This window comes from Colletotrichum siamense (genome assembly GCF_013390195.1).
Source record: "Colletotrichum siamense strain Cg363 chromosome Unknown KSG_Cg363_contig02, whole genome shotgun sequence".
NCBI classification, from domain to species: domain Eukaryota; kingdom Fungi; phylum Ascomycota; class Sordariomycetes; order Glomerellales; family Glomerellaceae; genus Colletotrichum; species Colletotrichum siamense.
In genome coordinates, this window is record NW_023501015.1 from 888,740 (window position 1) to 905,882 (window position 17,143).

Sequence of the window (17,143 nt, forward strand, 5' to 3'; positions counted from 1 at the left end):
CCGAATAAGAGAAATGCGAATACGGATTCGAGGCACTTGTGGTTGCTGTGAGTGCTGTGGCGCTGACCAAGCCATGGGCAACGCGAGCAGTAAGCCAATTAAATAACTGAATTGAGCAGGTTCGACATGAAAGAATCGCTGTGATGATATTTGTTTGATGGTTGATGTTCTCCGGCTTGCGGATCAAATCAGCCAGATCACCGAGAAGCAAGTCGATTTGATTGATTGACTTTCAATCCAGTCAACTTAAGTGAAATCAAACAGTCAAACTTTGATTTGACACAGGAAACTAATTAAATGTGATGCATCTAGAAGGAAAGGAGCCAAACGATCGAGAACAACTTCCACAGCTGACGGCAAACCATTCGACCAAATCCTTGACTACTTCGTCTCCTCTGTCTTCCCCAATGTCGTCCAAAGGTGTCTGAAACGGCTATTCTCGCGCTCGACCAACTCCACGGGAACACCGTCTTCGACAATTCGCCCAGCATCCAGGACCACCACCTTGTCAAATCCCATAACCATCTCAAGCCGGTGGCTTACCATGATGACGGTACAACCATCGAACTCACGCTCTATTATCTCCTGCATCTCCTGTTCCGTCTCCTTGTCAACGCCGCTGGTGAACTCATCAAGAATGAGCACGCCACCCGTGCTAGAAGAAGCCGAAGGCGATGCACCCTCGTCACCGGGGCTTGGGACGATTGCCGTGTGGTTCGCAACGCCCGTTGAAAGCTGCCTCGAGTGCACCCTCCGGCGAAGGACTCCCCTGGCTAAGCTGAAAAGCTGCTTCTGACCCTGGCTAAGCATATCCGCATTCATCCCAGCTTCAAGGCCGCCTCGGTCATCCACCAATGCCCAGAGACGCACAAGCTCCAGCACACTCTGGCATTCTTCATTAGTTGCAATAGAGAACGGATCGAGGTTCATCTTAAAAGATGTGCCGTCTGGTAGGAAGACCGCATCTTGAGGTAAAGCGACGAGGCGTTCACGCAGGGTGGCACGGTCAATCGTGTGAAGTGGGTGGCCGTCAATCGATATGTTCGTGTTGCAAAATGGGAGAGGATCCAGCAGGCGCAGAAGCAAAAGGAGGACAGACGATTTGCCGCTGATGGTAGGTTAGTCGCACTCCACCGTCAGATTCGTGCCCTGCGCCTCTTTGGCAGCAGAGGTCAGAACTCACCTGCCAGTTCGCCCGCAAAGAGCCACTTTCTGACCTGGTTCAATGTTCAATGTGATCTCTCGGAGCGCAAGCCCAGCACTCATGTCCTCTTTCGACAACACTTGCTTCTCGCTTCGAAAAGGTCAGTATACATGCCGGACACAAAGACCCATACAACCAAAGTTGTCGATCAACTTGCCTGTATGATGCCGAGACCCCGTGGATTTCAATCCTCCCCTTCTCTGGCCATGAGGTAGCCGGAATAAAGTCTTCTTCTGGACGACGCTCGCGAGGAGTATCGTCAGAAAACGACTTAAGTCTGCCCACGGCGCCGATAGAGGTCTCTAGTAATGTGTACATCTGGACCAGGTTTGCTAATGTTTTGCTGAAGGACATGAGGGATACTAAACTAGCACCCGTAAAACCTGCATTAGTACGGAGCTGTGTGGACAAGGTTACAACAAAGAGCGCTAGTACAGCAACTACGATCCCGAGTACTAAGGCCAACCAGCGCTGAATCATGCTTAATAGATAGGCAGGCTGTTGGGAAGTATCTAATAAGGAGTTATTCATCGCAATCGCATGCTCGGTCCAGCCAAAGGCACGGAAAGTAGCGACACCTTTAATGGTGTCTATGAAGCTTGTACTAGAAGGTCGGGAAGGTCAGCTTGGCTGCCCATCGACACAGCGGTCGTCAGGGAGGAAGGAGGGCATACTATAACGGGCTCTTTGCCTCTAAGTCTATCAATCGTAACTGACGAGATGTGCGAAGGTAGAACCTCTGAATGCTGTACAAGAGGCCCACGATGAAGGGGTATGCGATGATGATGTACGGCGAAGAAGTCGCCACAACTGCGGCAGTGCCTAACCCGATCCAAGTCTGCAGCGATGTGTTGATCAAAGCCTGGGGTAACTCGCCATCGATGAGGGTCATATCTTGCGAGAAGAGATTCGTAATCACACCCGTGTCTGTTCCCGAATAGAATCGTAACGGGGCAGCAAAGAGCGTGTTGAGCGCGGATTGGTGCAGAGTCGTCCCGGACATCTTGATAATCACTAGCAGACCAATGACGGCTTCAACGACCAAGGACCCGAGTGCCAAAAATTGGAACAGCGCGTAGAGACCGATATAAAAAGGTGTTGATCGCTTGGGTTCTGTAGATGTAATGTCTTCACTCCAGAATTTGAGCCACACGGTCGGGAAGTTGTAGAAGAAGCCGCAAATGACCCCAAAGGCCGCAAATGCAGACATGTAGAATAAGCCGATGCTTCGGAAATAGTATCCAAACACCGCGGCGTCGCCTATGATGCGTGTCGGACTGGTCGAGGTTTCCGCAGAGTCAGACTCCATCGTGCTAACTCGTGAGTCTGGCGGCGTTGTCCCTGAATCTGGAGTGGCATCGGGACCCTTCTCCATCTTTTCAATCTCCTCGGACTTTGACTGGTTGTTGCAGCTGTGTGCCACGCTCATCTTATCTTCCAAGAGCTGATCAAACTTGCCTTGCTCAGCAACAGTACCCTCAGTAGTCAGAGCAATGACATAATCAGACGATGGGAGATGACGCGTAGCATGTGTGCAGAGTACGGTAGTGGTCCCTCTTCGTTTGAGCAGTCCGCCGTTCCCAAAAACTTGCTGAAAGACATTCTCTGCTGTGTCAGCATCGAGACCACTCAGTACATCGTCGACGATCAACAGGTCGCATTGTTGGTAGAGAGCTCTAGCAAGGGAGATTCTCTGCTTCTGACCGCCGCTCAAGCTCAGGCCATTACTTCCGATGGTAGTCTGGTCGCCTTTAGGAAGGAGGAGCAGGTCTTGGACAAGCATCGTGGCCTCTATGACGGACGTGTATCTTTTCTCGTCGGCCATCTCTGAGAACCCAACGATATTGTCTTTGATCGTCGCATTCCATAGGAATGGAGCCTGGTCGCAGTAGCCAACTACTCGAGTATCAACGCCCATAATTACCTGTCCTTCGGAGAAAGGCGTTTCTCCAAGCATCGCCTTGCAGAGAGTCGATTTTCCGGAAGCGACGGGGCCAATAACCACGGTTAGACCCGAAGGAATCGATAAGTCCAATTTCTTCAGAACAAAGGTCTGTTCGGACCATCCGAAACTGCCGTTGATGATCTTGATGGCAGGGGGGTTCCCAGATGTTGCCGTCGGCTTTTCTGAGGTCATGGTGCTTGTATCGGTACAGTTGCGGAAGTCGTGTCGGGAGTCCTTTTCAAGAAAATCTTGTACTCGTCGGAGGCAAGAGAAGCCCGCAAGAAGTTGAGGCGCGATCTGAAAGAGGGTACTAAGCGGCTCCGTCAGGAGAAACAGATAAGAAATAGATGTGAATATAGTCGTCACATCTAGGTCTTGCGAAGTAAAGGCCAAGGTGAACACAGGGGCTAGCAGGATCGGAGTGAACCCAATAGCTACAGAGCCTACGAGGAACCTCCGAAACTTGCCGCCGGCCTTCACCTCGGCCACCCTCAGCTCTTGAACTGCCTGCTCAACCGGGCTGGCAAGTCCAGAAATCTTAAGACTCTTCATGTTTGCAATGATGTTCGCTGTGTGGCCGACGCGCTTCTGGATTCCTTGCATCCAGGCCATCTGTCTGGGTCCGATGTATCTCATCATAACCGTTGAGCTCGTTACACATATCGCAACCACAACGATTGGGGCGACAAATGCGACGCCGATCTGACGCTGTAATAGCCAGCATGCAAGCGCTACCTGGATAGGATTGGCCCAAAACTCATGAAGTTGCATGAACCCCATGCGAATCCGCTCTATATCGGCACTCATCAGCGTCAGGGCAGCAGAATCATCCGCGGTTGAGACTTTGGCGTGAATCGTCTTTCGATATACCGCAGTAGCCAGGCAAGCCCGTACCATACATAGACACCGCTCTTGAAAGTACCAGTAGAACGCGGTGGCCACCGGAATCCCCGTATAGATTAGGATCGTGGCCCCAATTAACCCATAACCTCTGTGAGCAGAGGCGTTCGTCTCCGGCTGGCTCAAATGATCTAAAAGCGTCTCCAAAAGAAAAGGTTGGCAGAACACTAAGCCGACTAGTGCGATTCTGGGGGCGATCGGGAGTAGAAGAGGGACTGCTAAAGTGCTTCCTAGCGCACGTGCGAGGCCATAATCATGGCCTTTGAAGCTTGCTGTATCAGCTTTTCGGGAGAATGATAGTTGTAGGACCTCGGAAGACATGTGTTTGTCAAGGGCGAAGAGATCCGGGATGGCTAAGACCTTTTTGTAGCCAGACAGGAATAGAGGGTTGAGCCAGAAGAAAGTAGCCAGCCCATAGAGGCCGGTGGTCTCTTCGGGGCTATATCCTTTACGATCCCAGAGAAGCCATGAGTTCTTTTGCCATGATTCGATCGATATGAGTGTGGCTTTCCATGCCGCAACCGCGGTGAAGATTCGAGTGAAAGTGATTTCATGTTGCGTTGAGGCGGCCAGCCAAAAGGAGCGTGTCTGTGCTACGTCGAATAATGTCGAAAGAATGATGAAAACATTCAATAGAATAGATGGACGCGGCGACCTACGGTGTTCCAAGTGGCTCAGAACAGACATACATATTGCTGCGAGGAAGCGGAGACCGAAGGCAGCGACGAACAATGCTGAGAATGTGGGGAGTTCGACAGCGCTGAAGACGAGGACCGCGAGAGTGAGTATCGCATAGACAGCGAAGAAGACCTGGACAACATCAGTTTCTCATCCTTTCGCGTCTTGAATATGACCTCAGTATGATCGAAAGCGTACAATTTTGACGCATTGAAGAAGGGTGCCCCCCACGATGTTCGGCTTGCGGAGCAGCGACACGGCTCTGGGGAGAGAAAGGGCGATGAATATGCTAGACGGTAGTATGGACAAGAAGATCTGTTCGAACTTCAGTGTGAAGTCGAAATCGTCTCGACAGCCCTGCACACTTGGTCCAATCGACTCGTCGTCGACGCACGCGAAGAAGCCCATGCTGACGGCAGTAGACGACCTCTTCCAACGGCGCGCATGCAGTGAAGACGAGCTACTCGTAACGCAGGTGACAACAAGCTCTATGGCTCAATAACAGGAAGATAGGTGGATGCAGGAGAGGCGAAGGTTGGAGCGGCCCGTCAGTACCGATGTTGAAAGGAGCTCGTATGCATTCGGCGTCCAGAGTGTCCCACACGCATTCATCTAAACGATAGTCAATAATCAGGAAGAAGGAAAGGAGGCCATCACGCCTGTCTTCGGCCGACTGTTAGCGAGGTCAACATGTAGCGCGTGACAAACGGGTAGCTCGCACCAACCCGAGAAAAGCAATTCAAGTCCTCAGTGGCATATCTTGTTGGTGCGGCCACCGGTTGGGCGGCCTGGGCTCGCATGCCCAGACTGACCCCCCTGTTCACGGCGAATGACGCCAACCAGCCCAGCCCGCGACGTCTGCGTGTTGATAAGCCCGCATAGGAAGGTAGAAAATAGAAGTTGTCAGCCAACTGCACACTGGAATCTAGCGTCCATGCCAACGCTACTGCAACGGGAGCTTCCATCCCCAGATTGTGAGTTTAGCCGTCCCACACCACGTCACATTCATTGCAGAGGAGATTATCAGGACGTCCGCAACTTGAGGTCACGCCAATGATGCGTAGCTACTCGGGCAAATCGAGGCGGCGGCCCGAATCCGTACGGGATCCCGCACTAGCGTTGCATCCCGGGCGATTGTCTTGGTATGACCTGATGCGATGGTTGAAACGTAGGCTTTAGATAAGGCGGTAAGGGGAAGCGAAACGCTCATCCATTGGTCGCACGAGTCCAGATCGCTGCGCCCAGAGGCCAATCGACACAAGTCCCTCCCTTGACTCCTTGGTCAATATGTCACGTTCACAATGCGCAACGGTTACGAATCTTGAAGCGTTCATGACATACCGCCGCGATTTGCTCTTCTCAGCTGTGCCATTGCGGCACAGTGCAGTTATCATGTATTCTATCCATGGTTTTGACAATGCCAAGTAGCATAATAGGTAGGTCGGAGTTCTCAGGGTTGATTGACACACTAGACTAGTGATTGCGTGCTTTATCACTCGGAAACGCAGAATCATCTCGAGAGAGGCAGAGTCGAGATCTATCCCCCGACTTTTCCGTGTATCAATAAGCCTTGTTGTTTACCCGTTTACTGTCAGGGTTTTCGCTATACCCACGAAACTTCAGAACTTCCTGGACTCATTCGTGTCTGTTTGACCCCATGTCCGTTAATTTATCTCGCAAAATTAGCAAAGTCTATACTACACCGCGAACTCCTCTTCAGCGCTCTGACTTCTTGAGCTTATTGCTTCTTTCCGTCATCATCTTTAGGGCATTTGCCTTGTCCCAAGCTACCAACCATGAAGAACATGAGCGGCTACTCCAGGGTGAGGGACGAAAATGACTTGGAAATATCATCCGGGCTTGGGGAGCCTGGCACAGGGAGCTGGCAGACTCGTCTCATTAATACTTGGCCCAGCCTCTTGTGGAATGTAGTCTCCTTCTCAATGTTCCTCGCTGGAGCCATGATGATGATGGTTGTATTTACACGGCAACCATCAGACAGAGCTTGCGCCGCACAGCTGAGCATCTGGTGTAAGTGTGACGAAGGCAGCCCTACTCTTGCGATGATTCCGGGCATATCATTGAGAACATACTGACCGTCGGTTGCTGTTTAGCTCCTCTTCTTGAAGCTGTTGAATACGAGGAACGGGACTGGGTCAGCATCTTTGCGACAAAGAATTCCCCCTTCGTAGGTTCTCCTACGAAGGAGATGGAGGCGAGGTGGAAGGCTCTTGTGGAAGGCAAGTCACTTCATCAATCCATATGGCGCACTTATCTCATGCCTTGTATTAGTACCATCTGTTGTTATTCCCCCAAGCCGCGTCCCCTTCCTAAACAGAAGCGTCGAGCAAGGCTTTGTGCCGGTCCAGAACGATGCCTCAAACCCTGGATATGTGGCTGGTGTAGAAGTGTTTCATCACCTGCACTGTGTCAACGTTTTGCGTCAATTCTTGTGGAGAGACTCCTACCCAGAAGGCATGACTCCGAGCCTACTCAAATTCAACACACCAGAAGTCGCCCGCGCGCATGCAGATCATTGCATTGAAACATTACGACTAGCACTCATGTGCAACGCTGATATCACGCCGTATCTCCTGTACGAGACTGAGCCTGCTCCTGGCTCAGATGTCCCTGCAAAAGAAGATTTCCAGGCATTTCACAAGTGTAAACGATTTGATAGACTGCAGGATTGGGTACATGAAAACGGCGTGATAGTGCCGTGGAGACAGCCGAAGAAGCCAATGTAGTCATATTCAAATATGCGGTTCTGTGTTTTCTAGTCCACAGGAGAAGAAATAGTTAATCAAATCTATACTCTGATCTCACAGCTACTTGCTCAATGTTAGAGCTGGCAACAGGGAAGTCATTGTCATCTTCCGGCGAGCCGCCTCAATCACGCCTTGGACACTGCTGTGGACATATGTTGTAAAACAACAATGTGATGGATCATGATTGGTGTTCAGAGGGGGTGCGGTAAAGTATGAATTACTCCCAAGTTCACTGACGCTCGAACATTACATCTCTTTCACACAAAGTCCGCTTTTCTTTTTTGCACGAAGCTTCTGGAGCGTTTACAATAGATCTGAATTGGAAAACTATGAAGATCTCTGTTCCGGATAGACATTGGCAAGATACATGGTTTCATTTCCTCCGAGACTATTTCACCGTCCAGTTGTTTTCGATCCAGTTCTCGATGGCATTGAAATCTCTGCACTTGTGGTGAGTTTCGAAGTCCGCGCGGGCGCCCGCAGGTCCTCCAAGTCGCACTAGCAACGGAGTGACATCCCCCCAGCACATGAGTGCGATACGTAGCGCGTCTAGGCAGTGGTCGACGTGCATACGATTCTTGAGAGGGTCATTAGACAGCCCAACTGGAGGCTCGTCATACTTCCCCGCCTGCCACCACGTGTACATGCGGACAATGTTCTGGAAAAGCAGTATCATCAGTACAATAATTGAGTTGATACCATCTTCAAGACCACTTACCAAGCAATGCAGCTGATGATAGACCTCCAGTAGCCCGACGTAGCCGTCGCCAACCTCAGGAGGGACATGCATGAGATGATCTTCTTCGGATCGATTCATGCCGCTGAGCCTTTCTGGAGGTACTTCGAATCCATGCTCTATATTTCAGTCAGTAAGAAGTCCTACAGGAGGTGGAACTGAACTTGCTGTAGGTAAGATTGAACCACGCATCCTCTCTTTCTTTCATAGGCGGACCGCGATAAATGCTCGTTGCGTTGAATGCATCCGCAAAGTCGATTTGGACATATTCAACAGCATCGAGCGCAGGAGCTGAGAGGTCAGCCGTAGGCTCAGAAAGTCACAAGGTACATCATGTCACTTGGAGAGACGCGGCTGCCACTTACACCACATCGATAGCTGCCGGGCACATTGCTGATCACTCACTGTGTGAGTGAGAACAGCAACAATGAGCCCGCACGTCACCAGGATCAAGAAAACAAGAGCTCCCATGACTGGGCTTGGAATCCAAGATCTCCAACCCCGACGACGCGCGAGAAATGCTACATCATCGGTGCTGTTGTTGTAGTCTGTGATTGACTCGGAATCTCCAGACTCTGAGGCCATCAATGGACGATACGACCCTTGCTTAGACTCCATGATGTTCTTGAGTCTCTCTTGTTATAATGAAATGGATAATGTTTTAGGTGAAAGATCTGAGACGTGAGTAGAAAACACTACAGGAAAAGTGAGAACAAGGAAGAAAAGGGATCCGGTTTAAGAAAGGTCACTCAAGGAGTTGGAGCAAGACTACCTCTGTAGAAGAATATTCACCATTCGCCCCGAGGATGAATTCGTGAAGTCCGACGCTTTCCAGCCGAGATTCTCCGCAGTAGTTGATAGATGTCTGGTGTGTTGGAAGCTGTGCCGCAATGCACATGCAAGGCTTGTTGGTTCATCCTGCAGCTTTCCAAGAGCGTCTCGTGAGACCAAGACGCGATTGCGCGATGATATGGCAAAGCAATCCTACCTGCCTATCTCATTTTCTGATCGTCACCTCTCTCCATGGGTTGAACGGCTTTGAGAATCGGTAAAGGAGTCACCGAGGGGTATCATCCACCACAAACGGCCAGAGGATAACCGCTGCAGCGTATCTCAGGTATCTCGCTTATGGCATTGGCACAGAATCTTGGCCAAGATACCATGACGGAAAGAACGCCGAACAGTCATGCTCCCAAGCCTGGACGTCTCGATATGATACACCTGTCGTGATCAGGCATCAAGATTCGCAAGGCATGTGAACGGATCTGGCGGAAACGTCAGCATCAGAGCGACTAAAATCTTGCGGCCTAAATGTTGACGAGCCGAAATCAAGCGGCACGGAAGGTGCGAAGGAGGGGCTTCGGTATCATCACTCCTCAGCGATGCCGAAGAAAGGGAGCAACCGCGGAAGATGGGATCCGCCGTACACACGGCTGGTCTTCGCGACTCCGATATGGACTGCGTCAGATGGTTGAGGCCGCAGATGTCCATGCAAGACGATGCAATGTTACTCTTGTGCGGAGAAGCAACCTAGGAGAAGAAAAGAAGTATATAAACGGCCATGCCGTCACCAGAATCGCCAGGTCTTCTCTCGACATCACACACTCATCCAGCCCCTGAATCATTGCTCAGAAAAGTAAATCCTTTATCTTCCCTCTTCTCACGCAATTTTCGCTACAAACCTCTCGTCAACATGAAGTTCTCTTTTGTTGCACTTGCCACTGTGGCCGTTTCCGTCGCCGCCTCGCCCGTGGTGCAGCTGTCCAACACCAAGACGGTGACCATGAAGCGGGACGAGCTTCTCAAGTCCGGCCTCCTCAGCAAGCGAGACAAGGTCGACTTGGCCGAGAGTGTCAACTACATTCTCGTCTTGCTCCGAGAGGGTGACGACTCTGCCGACCCCTACCAGGACGAGGTCGACGCCGTTGCCGACCCTTCTCAAGTCCTCGGCTAAGCGAAATCATGCGCATAGTGTGTACTACGAGACTGTAAGTACTCCAATGTTGTTATAAGTTCCTTCAGCTGAGATTGCTGACATGAAAGACATGAGTTAACAGGCAGTGCGTACTGTAGGCAGTTTCTGTGCTGTGGTCACTAGCGGATATTTGAGATTCACGCGCTCCTTGGAACCCCTTGCCAACGCATCCTGTAACGCACCCGATGTAGATAGGTTCACTCTTGGAGAAATAGATTAGGATGTAAGGGATGTATGCATTTGTTGGATGTGTCTGGACTTTGACACTTATTGAACACGAAGCACTACAACTCGGTTCATAACCACAATCCACTACCATACATATAACTATTCTGTGAAAGCATAGTGCATAAATCCGTTCTGACGTCTCTGCTTCTTAAAATCAACGCGCAATCCTGTATTCAATGCTCATCCCATGAGAGCGGGGTGCTCCGGCCGTCGTTACCGACGCATCTGGGGTATCCAATCCAGGCAACGAAGAAGGCAGGGAAAGGCCCGCATATCATGGGATTGGCTGTAGACATTAGCCTTTCCATAGGGTAAGAGCCAGCATCTTTCTATCAGAGAAATCAAGCCGACCTAGACAATGCTACCACGTTCGGATCCGAAGAAGGCGAAGCAATTTTTGAGGCAAGAAGATTGAATTGTATTATATACGATTATGAAACGCTATGCAAAGTAACTGCCTCTTGTCATCATCACTCGTCCTCCCCTAACATCTACGCCTTGCAGAGACGTCCGTCGCTCTGGACAGTCCAGTCGTCGCTGCCGACGCCGGTCAGAGCGTAGAAGGTGCTGCAGGGGTCGTAGATCTTCTTGATGGCCTTGAGCTTGGCGTAGTTGCCGCCGTAGAAGACGTCCTGCCAGTCAGCCTGGTTGCGGTCGGCCTCGTTGAGGTAGGCGCCGCCGCCGGGGGTGAGCTCGGCGAGGATGGGCACGATGGTGTCGGTGACGGTGGTCTGGCCGGAGACGAGGGTGGAGAAGTCGGCGCGGTCGTAGGCGCTGCGTTTTGTTAGTCACTAGCTCTTAAGGGGGTAAAAATAGGGGTAACTCACGTTCCGACGACGGCGGAGAAGAGAGCCGTACGCCAGGCGGGGTTGACGGCGTTGGGGGTGGCGCTGGAGTCGCGGGCGACGTTGATGGTCAGGCCGGAGATGATGGCGCCGTTGTCGAGGATGGACTTGAGAGCGGTGGTGAGCGTGGTGGCGGAGGCGTCATCGGCGACGAGGGTGCGGGGCATCAGACGGCCGCCGATGTTGAACTCCGTGACGGCGGGCTCGGGGTTCATGTCGTTGTAGCTGTCCAGGTACGTGTCGTACTGGTTGATGTGGTAGTCTGGTTCACATTAGCCCAATGTACTCAACAAAGTTCGGCAGGATTTCTTACCGTAAGTGATGCCAGCGGCGTCGAGGGCATCGATGGTGGGCTGGAGCAGAGCCTGGAGCTCAGCCTTGGTGAGACCGGGGGCGGTGGTGGGCTGCATGAGGAAGACACCGGGGCTCATGAGCCAGATGCTGACGGCACCGGCATCGACGATATCAGGCAGAGTCTTGAGGTAGGTGGTGACAGCGCCGTAGAACACGTCGTCGGTGACACCGGTGTTGGTGAAGGTCAAGTTGGCAGATGAGGTGATCATGTCAGGGTAAGCCTTGACGGTCATGGACAGAACAGCAGCGTAGACACCGCCACCGCCACCGCTCAGAGCCCAGTAGAGGTCAGAGTAAGCGGTAGGAGTTGCGACAATCGTCTGGCCTCCAGAAGTGACAACCTCCCACTCGAGAACCTGGTCAGCTCCAAGACCGTACTTGGAAACAAGAGGGCCGTGGCCACCACCTTGGGTGTATCCTCCCGCGAGTCCAACAGTCGGGCTGTTACCACCGACAACAACGAGTCCCTGAGCGTGAGCAGCGGCCTGGGCCTCGCCGGCTTGAACACCAGCACCAACCTTAACGGCCTTGCCGGTGTAGCCAGTAGACTTGTAGTCAATGACCGAGATATCCTTCAGGTTGTGAGTCCACAGAGCCAGACCACCGGCACCGGTGGACTTGCCAAGGTAATCGTGACCGGTGTTGCGGATCACGAGGCGGATGTTGTTCTCCTGAGCGAACTTGATGGTAGCGCTGTAGTCCGCAGCGCTGGTCGCCTTCACAGCGTACTGAACGTAGGTGCCGATGATGCAGCGGTCGGTGGGCTGGTTGAAGGGGTCGCAACTGGAGTTGGCGAAGAAGGCGGCCATGACCGACGAGGAGGTCTGGATGTGCGTCTCCGACTGACCCCAGGCGTTCTGCAGCGCCGTGCACTTGGCCTCGTCGTAAGAGCCGAAGGAGCTGTCATGGCAGACGGCGCCGATGGGCACGGTGGCGATGAGACGGCCGCCAACGGTGGTGTTGAAGGCGTCCCACTCGGCTGCCGTGGGCCAGCAGTCGTCGCCGGGGAAGCAGCGGCAGGTGGCGTTCGAGTCCTCCCTCTCTTCGAGGGGGCTGCCGAAGGCGCCTCCCGGCTTGCCGACGGAGAGAGCGGAAACGACCGCCGGAGCGAGTGTGAGGAGGTTAATGAAGGACACCATCTTGGATTGGGAGAACCGCAGCGAGCACAAAGGGGGTAGCGAGAGACTGGAGGTGAGGGAGGTGAGGAAGGGAAGGGAAGGAGACTTCACGATGCAACTCTAGGTCTTGAACGCTACATATTTAACTTGGCCCAAGGACGTCTTCACTCACGAACCATAAACAACGCATACAGACAGGAAATGAGATGCCGACCAGACCGGGAGACTCTGACGATGGGTTTGATTAGCACCCATGTTAATATTGGCTCTTATGGCCCACGATGCCTACGCCTGTGCGATGTTTGGGGAAAGAAACTTTTCAGCTATTGGGACGGGATGGTCCTACGCTGCGGCGGGCCTGACTCTGCTCCCTGCGCAGGCTGGCGAGTTCGAGAGAAAGATTGACCGTGGCAGGGCCGGGAGACGGGAGCCGCGTGGCTAAGTCGTCAGTTGTGCATGCCTTAGACGGACTGAAGCGGACTGAAAGAGGGGGGAAAGGACTAAAGAGAGAAGAAGAGAGGGAGCCCGAGGGGCCGAGTAGTTCGGGCTTGCCGCAACAGACAGCCGGGCCACGGAACAGTTCCCAGATGCGGAGACTCACAGACGGTGGCTCTAGGTGGTAGGCATACGACTGAGGTTCCAACAGCTCATGTGAGCTAATATAGGCAGGTAACATCGCAACATTGCTCTTTAGGGGTCGTCCCTGACACGCGTGTTGTGGGATGAGCAAGGATTGAACGTTATCTGCCAAGTTGACAAGAGCAGACAAGAGACTCTTTTGCACTAACACGCATCGGATCCGGGCAGGGGACCTCGCTGGTGGTGCATGCGTACGCAGCACGCCAAGCGTCCCCAGTGGTGCGGCCGCCTCTAACTGCAAAAAGGTGTTAGAACATCGTGCTAGAGAGGAAGGAGAATGCTTGTCATACGGTTCATCCAAACGTGCAGTGTGTGTGGTTGCAGCAACAAGGTTGAATGCAGGTGGCAGTTGGACCGGGTGGCTCCGCATGGAGGAGGGTTTACCCCGGGCCCTCCGGGTTGACGGACGAGACCCGAGCCCGCAACGGCGTGGACAGACCAATAGGCCGGCGCCTCTAAGCCCCGTGTGACAACTACATCCGGCCGCCGATGAACACCAGCCAACTGGCACACTAAAACACCGAAGAGGAGGGGAGCTAAGTGATCCTTCCCGTCTGACAACATCGGAAACCAAATCGTATCGTGTCGTCCAAAGCTAATGCGAGTGAATTCTGTCGCTAGTCGGTGCCTTTACTCCGTAACTCTACACTAAAGCAGGCTGTCATGAATAAGTGTTCATCCAACGCCCCTGTTGTTGCGCTCAAAGACCCCGGCCTCCCGCGGGCCGCTCCCTGCCACTGCGTGACTCGTGACCCCTGTTCAACCCAGATCACGCACGTCAACTATTCGATAACAACCTCTCGCCCCCTCAACTCAATCAGCATTCGCCCGAGTCTTATCCGCGGTCCTGTCCATCTCCATGACTCGCACTCGACAGCATTGGCAAGGGTTCCAACTTGTTCCTCCTGCCACAACCAACTCCTTCACACACGGAAGCAAAGGGCAACCCGCCGCAAGAGAGCCCGGGAAATAACGCGTTGCCAACAGGCCCAGTAAAAGTGACAGTCCTCCGTCTCATCAGTCACTTCTCACACGTGCTCCAACGACACGAAACCGTCACCACCACCAGCACCAACTGCTGCTGCACCGCCGAACAGCGGTAGGGAGTACAGACACACCGTCCACAGGCACCACAGCCTCCATGCCCGGGCGTCCGTTTCCGGCGTCCTCGTCCGGAGCACCCCGACAACCACCAGGGCGCCAGACACCACCGGCAGCAGCACCCCCCACGACCGGATGCCCCAGAAGTACACGCACACACACGACCACGCCGGCACCAGCACCGCCAGCGACGCCCGCGACGCAAAATCCCCGAAGAATAGGGGTATCGTGTTGCGCCCGCGCCCCGCGTCGCCCGCCTGGTCCTTGAGGTCCTGCACCTGCATCGTCGTGAGGATCACCGCGCTGATGATGCCCGCCCACAGGTACCCCTCGCGCGTGATGCTGTTGCCGCCCTCCGAGGCTGTAGCAGCGGCGGCGGCAACGTCTCCAATGGCGATCTTGAGCGAGGCCGTGTTGAAGAGGAAGTACGCTACCGCGATGATGACGTCGCGGGCGAGCGTGTCGCCGCCGCGGAGGTCGTTGTACAGCCACGTCAGGATGAGGATGAAGACGCCCTCGCTCCAGACGCCGAGCACGTAGTTGAAGACGAGCACCGCGGGGATGGCCACGAGCATCGCCGCGCGCGTCTGCTCCTGCGTGACCTTGCCCGCGGGGATGGGCCGCCACGGCTTGTTCGCGCGGTCCTCCGCCACGGACTCGGAGCCCCTCTGGTTGGCCAGGTCGAAGATGAGCACGCTGTACCAGTTGAAGGCGACCACGAGGGGGAACCGCTGCAGCACGGCGAGCGCCGTCGCTTGCCCCGAGGTCAGGGGCGAGCCGGTCAAGCCGCCCAGGAGCCCGAAGGCAGTATTGGGCGCCACGAAGGTGGAAAAGTTGCTCTCGGTAAAGTCCCAGATCAGACGGGGGACGCTGAGGAGGGCCTTTACCGTGCTGGTGGCTGAGGAGGAGGACGACGACTTGCTGGGAGCTGCGTCGTCTTCAAACGCGGCTCGTTTGAAGGTAAGGGGAGAGTGCTCCCCAATACCCGGTTGTGACATGATGGGTAATGTATGAGTGTATGCGAGTGTATGTATGTCTCCCGCGGTGTCTTGAGCTTTGTTCAAGGGGTGGGAGATGAGATGTGGACTGAGAGTGATCCGACAGTCTGGTACGACAGCTCAGAGAAGATGGAGATGGTTCTATTCATATGTGCCCTTTGGAAGAAGTCTCCATGGGCTCTAGATAAAGGCGGAAGCTCCAACAAGTCGGGTCTGGACTAGACTGGACTGGAACCCAAGAAGGCGACTCTCTCCATCGTCGGTCATTTTGTCCCCGGGAACCGTGGCAAAACGTCCACCGCTTCATCCATCCAACCGACGTCCATGACACAGTCACGGTCGTGATGAGTGCCCGAGTCCTCCAGGAACGACCTTCATGTCTAAATTGTTAGGGGGTACATCTGGGTCGTCCTCATCTCCCCCCGGCCATGAAGGGGTCCTCGTGAGGGCATACGCAGAACCCGCGCATTCCATGGATGTGATGGGCACCGCAGCCAGCAAGCCATAGCGGGCAGGCGGCATGGCAATATGCAAGAGCCCCCTGAGCGATCATACCTCGACGAGGTGAGGCAAATAACCTCGTGGACAATATTGAGTGCAGCAGAGCCATGGGATGGCATGTGGCATTGCGGCATGGCTAGCATGGCATGCGCATGCGCAGCCGTGAAGCAATTACCAACATGGGACACCGTTGGGAAACGTTCCTTGAAGCGGTTTCCGTTTAAGAGCTCGTCGCATTTGGCGCGTGGATTTGGGTTCGAAACTCCACCCCGTTCACATTCAACCTGGCTACCTTACGCCGGGGGCACGCATTCCTAAAGTCTAATAACCGCGGCCTTGGTTTTCTTGGTTTTAGAGTAGGGCCATTGTGGATGTTGTTGTGGGTTTCTTCCTCTTGGATTAAGGGTGCCTCTAGTGATGCGGTCAGTCTCCATGGAGATCGCTTGAGCTTCACCGGTAGTGCGACACCAATGTCGTAGCAAGCGTGATTAAACCTCGACCCATGGATGATGCCGCGCGAAGTAGTCGTCGAGAGCCAGAGAAACTCGCATGTTTCTTAGATAACACGATCCATGGACGTCTAAACTATGTTGAACAGGGCAGGTAGTGGGAACAATTTACCCAGATATGTGGAGAAACAGACACACACAGACTCAGTTCGTCTCGTTCTCGCAAGGTACCCGTGAAACGGGTATTGGTAAAAGGGACGTGTGTAGGTAAATCACACAGACGATTCACGATATGGGGGCCTTCCGATGATCTCTTGCCTCTCTCTGTTCCCTTCTCCTCTTCTCTCTCTCACCTTATCCGAGACTCTGCGCACGTGTACCCGTCGGATGCGACCATGGCTTCCATCGCCGTCCCGTTTGCTTTGACTATGTAAGCGGGGGGCCGATAGCTTAACCGGAGCTGTTGACAAAACACACGCCACACGCCCATCATTTCGATTCATTAGACTCGCAGTCGGGATATCCTGAGTGTGAGCGGAGGTGGGTTACCCCCGTCGTGGTTTTGGGTCCCTTGGGTTGCGTGTGCGTAGCCTGGCCCATCCGCGCGCCGCCCTCTTTCTCGCAAGGGAGACCATGTCCTGGGGAGGAGAACCCCTCTGGGCGCCAACCAAAGTCAAACTGCCGTTCTCCGAAGCGGTGATCGA

The 17,143-nt window shown here is 53.7% G+C and overlaps 5 protein-coding genes across 5 annotated transcripts; 1 reads left to right on the forward strand and 4 right to left on the reverse strand.

The window, feature by feature from the left end:
* Positions 1-381: 381 nt before the first annotated feature.
* On the reverse strand, positions 382-5,135 carry CGCS363_v002249 (ABC transporter FUM19; the record flags this gene model as incomplete). The annotated part of the gene is made up of 4 exons (XM_036634098.1): positions 382-1,108; positions 1,184-1,294; positions 1,879-4,859; positions 4,926-5,135. The coding sequence occupies 4 exons, from the start codon at positions 5,133-5,135 to the stop codon at positions 382-384; spliced, it is 4,029 nt and encodes a 1,342-aa protein (XP_036499147.1).
* A 2,748-nt stretch (positions 5,136-7,883) lies between these two features.
* cctO-4 (Cyclochlorotine biosynthesis protein O) lies at positions 7,884-8,603 on the reverse strand (the record flags this gene model as incomplete). Its single annotated transcript, XM_036634099.1, has 4 exons — positions 7,884-8,153; positions 8,214-8,350; positions 8,448-8,522; positions 8,597-8,603. 4 exons carry the CDS (start codon positions 8,601-8,603, stop codon positions 7,884-7,886), a joined length of 489 nt encoding a protein of 162 aa, XP_036500058.1.
* Positions 8,604-10,014: 1,411 nt separating this feature from the next.
* CGCS363_v002251 (uncharacterized protein) lies at positions 10,015-10,185 on the forward strand (the record flags this gene model as incomplete). Its single annotated transcript, XM_036634100.1, has 1 exon — positions 10,015-10,185. The coding sequence occupies one exon, from the start codon at positions 10,015-10,017 to the stop codon at positions 10,183-10,185; it is 171 nt and encodes a 56-aa protein (XP_036500057.1).
* A 740-nt stretch (positions 10,186-10,925) lies between these two features.
* Positions 10,926-12,772, reverse strand: sor8 (FAD-linked oxidoreductase sor8; the record flags this gene model as incomplete). Its single annotated transcript, XM_036634101.1, has 3 exons — positions 10,926-11,208; positions 11,262-11,541; positions 11,593-12,772. 3 exons carry the CDS (start codon positions 12,770-12,772, stop codon positions 10,926-10,928), a joined length of 1,743 nt encoding a protein of 580 aa, XP_036500060.1.
* A 1,646-nt stretch (positions 12,773-14,418) lies between these two features.
* Positions 14,419-15,489, reverse strand: CGCS363_v002253 (Fumagillin beta-trans-bergamotene synthase; the record flags this gene model as incomplete). The annotated part of the gene is made up of 1 exon (XM_036634102.1): positions 14,419-15,489. One exon carries the CDS (start codon positions 15,487-15,489, stop codon positions 14,419-14,421), a length of 1,071 nt encoding a protein of 356 aa, XP_036500059.1.
* Positions 15,490-17,143: the final 1,654 nt, after the last annotated feature.